At 57.7% G+C, this 2216-nt stretch overlaps 1 protein-coding gene across 1 annotated transcript in view; it reads left to right on the top strand.

Annotated features, from left to right (window-relative positions):
* FBRSL1 (fibrosin-like 1) overlaps positions 1-2216 on the top strand; it is a 97959-nt gene that overhangs the window by 87115 nt on the left and 8628 nt on the right. Inside the window, exon 10 of the mRNA XM_010852525.1 lies at positions 2083-2212. Coding sequence (XP_010850827.1) covers positions 2083-2212 — 130 coding nt within the window. The remainder of the gene's footprint in view (positions 1-2082; positions 2213-2216) is intronic.

Here is a 2216-nt window from a genome sequence, read left to right on the forward strand (position 1 = left end):
GTGTGGCTGTTTATATTAACATGAGACAGACTAGACTCACTCCTCAGCCACACCCAGGCCCTAGCCAGTGAACGAGTGGGATGGCACAGGTGCCTGGCATCCCATCATCACAGAAAGCTCTTCTGGCCGGCACCATCCATCGAGGCCAGGATAGCCCTTTGTAGCCCAGCCTGTTGGTCGTGGCTGTGGCCCAGAGCGGGTGTCGCTGGACCCAGCACAGAGAAGGAGTCTTTTTGCTTGGGAGGCTCCCTTAGGACATGACTACACAGAACAGGCCTTGGGGTACCCAGTGCACCACAGGTCCTGCTGGCCTGGTAGCTGGGCATGGCCTGTACGTGCCTTTAGCTCAGGAAGCCCTTTCCTCAAGTCAGGCATTGCAGCAGAGCCGATGCCTGCTGAAGAATCCAGGTAAGGAGGCCCACCAGAGGCTCCTTGGAGCCAGGCATGCTCAGCTGACATTTCAGACGGAATTAATGTAGGGTGTTACCAGTTTCAACAAATGATCACAAACCGTGTGGCTTGAAACAACAGGCTCGTAGTTCCAGAGACTAGAAGTTTGGAGTCAGGTGTGTGCAGGGTTGTGCTCCCTCCAGAGGCTCCAGGGGAGGAGTCCCTGCTGCCTCTTCAGCTCCTGATACTGCCTGCAAATGTGGGCATCCCCAGGCTTCTGGCTGCATCCTTGCCATCTCTGCCTCTGTCTTCATGTGGCCCCTTCCTCTTTTTGTCTCTTGTAAGGACACCGTCACTGGATTTAGGCACCCTCAACCCCTGATTCCTAGCTGATTGCACCTGGAGATTCTTAGCTTGATTATGGCTACCAAGACCCTTTTTCCAAATAAGGTCACAGTCCCAGGTTCTGGAGGTTATGATTCAGCAGAGTTCAGGGAACTGGCAGGGCTTTGAGTGTCCAGAGAGGTGCAGAGTTGGAGTGCGGTGATCAGTAGCAGTGCTCATGGTTTTGTCAGTGGCAGGAGGCTCTAGAGACTCCAGGACTCTCCAGAAGAGCTTGAGCATTAGTGGCAGGCCTGGGGTCATGTCCAAGTCTGCATGGCCCATGCCTGCCTCTTTCTGTTCTGATAGTTGCTCTCACTTTGCAAGAGCCTTGCGTGTGGAGAACTGAGAGAGACAGGAGGGGAGAGAGGGCCGGCCTCCCCGGGCAGTGAGCACGTGGGCTGACAGCTTCCTGTCCTCCTTGCAGGAGTGGTGGCAGTGGCCTCTTCCTCAGGTCTGTTCCTAAGCAAACAGGCCCAAGGCAGGGAGGTGTCGCCCTAGCAGAGGAGACATCTCTGTGCCAGCCTGGGTTACGGGTTACACTGCCCTGCAGCCACAGGGGAGGCTGTGGCCAGTGCATCACTCTGCATGGCTGCCGCCTGCATGGGCCCCTGGGCCCGGAGAAGGAAGTGGAGTCAACCAACAGGCCAGATGAAGCAACCACATTCAGTAACCTGAATTTCCACTCCTCCTGGAAAACTGGGATGTCATCCCCTGAAGGCAGAGCTGCTCCCATGGGTGGTGGTGCCTCCCCTGGCCTGGACACATGCTTTCCACCAGGCCCCTGGGCATGTGACCTGAGGCCTCGCTTAGAGCAGTTTCAAAAGGAGGGTTTGGAATGAGCAAGCAGGCTTGCTGATGGCCCAAAGGCAGGCCTGGAACTCGGGAGCAGAGGCTCTGGGTGGTGGTGAGTTGAGGCAGCCACTTTCTCCCAACAGACTAGGCAAGGCTGGTTGTCCAGAAAGTCTCCCCCAGGGTGAGGACCCAAAAAAGAGCTTTAGGCCCTGGATCAGTCGGGTGGGTCAAGAAAGAGCAGCCATTCACTCAAGTGACACTACCGTGGTGGGAGATAGGGCGGCAGAGCTTGGAGCCCAGCGCCCAGATTGAGCTGGCTCGCTCATGCATTTGAGTCTCCCTCCATAAAACGGGGCCATAAGAGCCCCTGCAGTGAGATGGCCTCAAGCAGGTAGCCTCCCCAGGGAGCAAGGGGTGGGTTATACCAAGGTGTTGTGGGCAGGGGCTTTGTGCCACCTAGTTCCCTTTCGGAAATGATCCTGAACCCCAGACTCACCCCTGCCACTCTCTCCACAGGCCACACGCTGGGCGAGAAGTCCGAGGCCAAGACTGGGGCAGCACCCAAGGTCTCGGGTCTCGAGCGCAGCCGTGAGCTGAGCACCGAGCCACCCTTCCTGGCCCCCGTGCGCAGCCCCGCGCCGGTCCTGCCC

The sequence above is a fragment of the Bison bison genome, unplaced genomic scaffold (assembly GCF_000754665.1).
Source record: "Bison bison bison isolate TAMUID 2011002044 unplaced genomic scaffold, Bison_UMD1.0 scf7180017864312, whole genome shotgun sequence".
In the NCBI taxonomy this organism is placed as follows: Eukaryota; Metazoa; Chordata; class Mammalia; order Artiodactyla; family Bovidae; genus Bison; species Bison bison.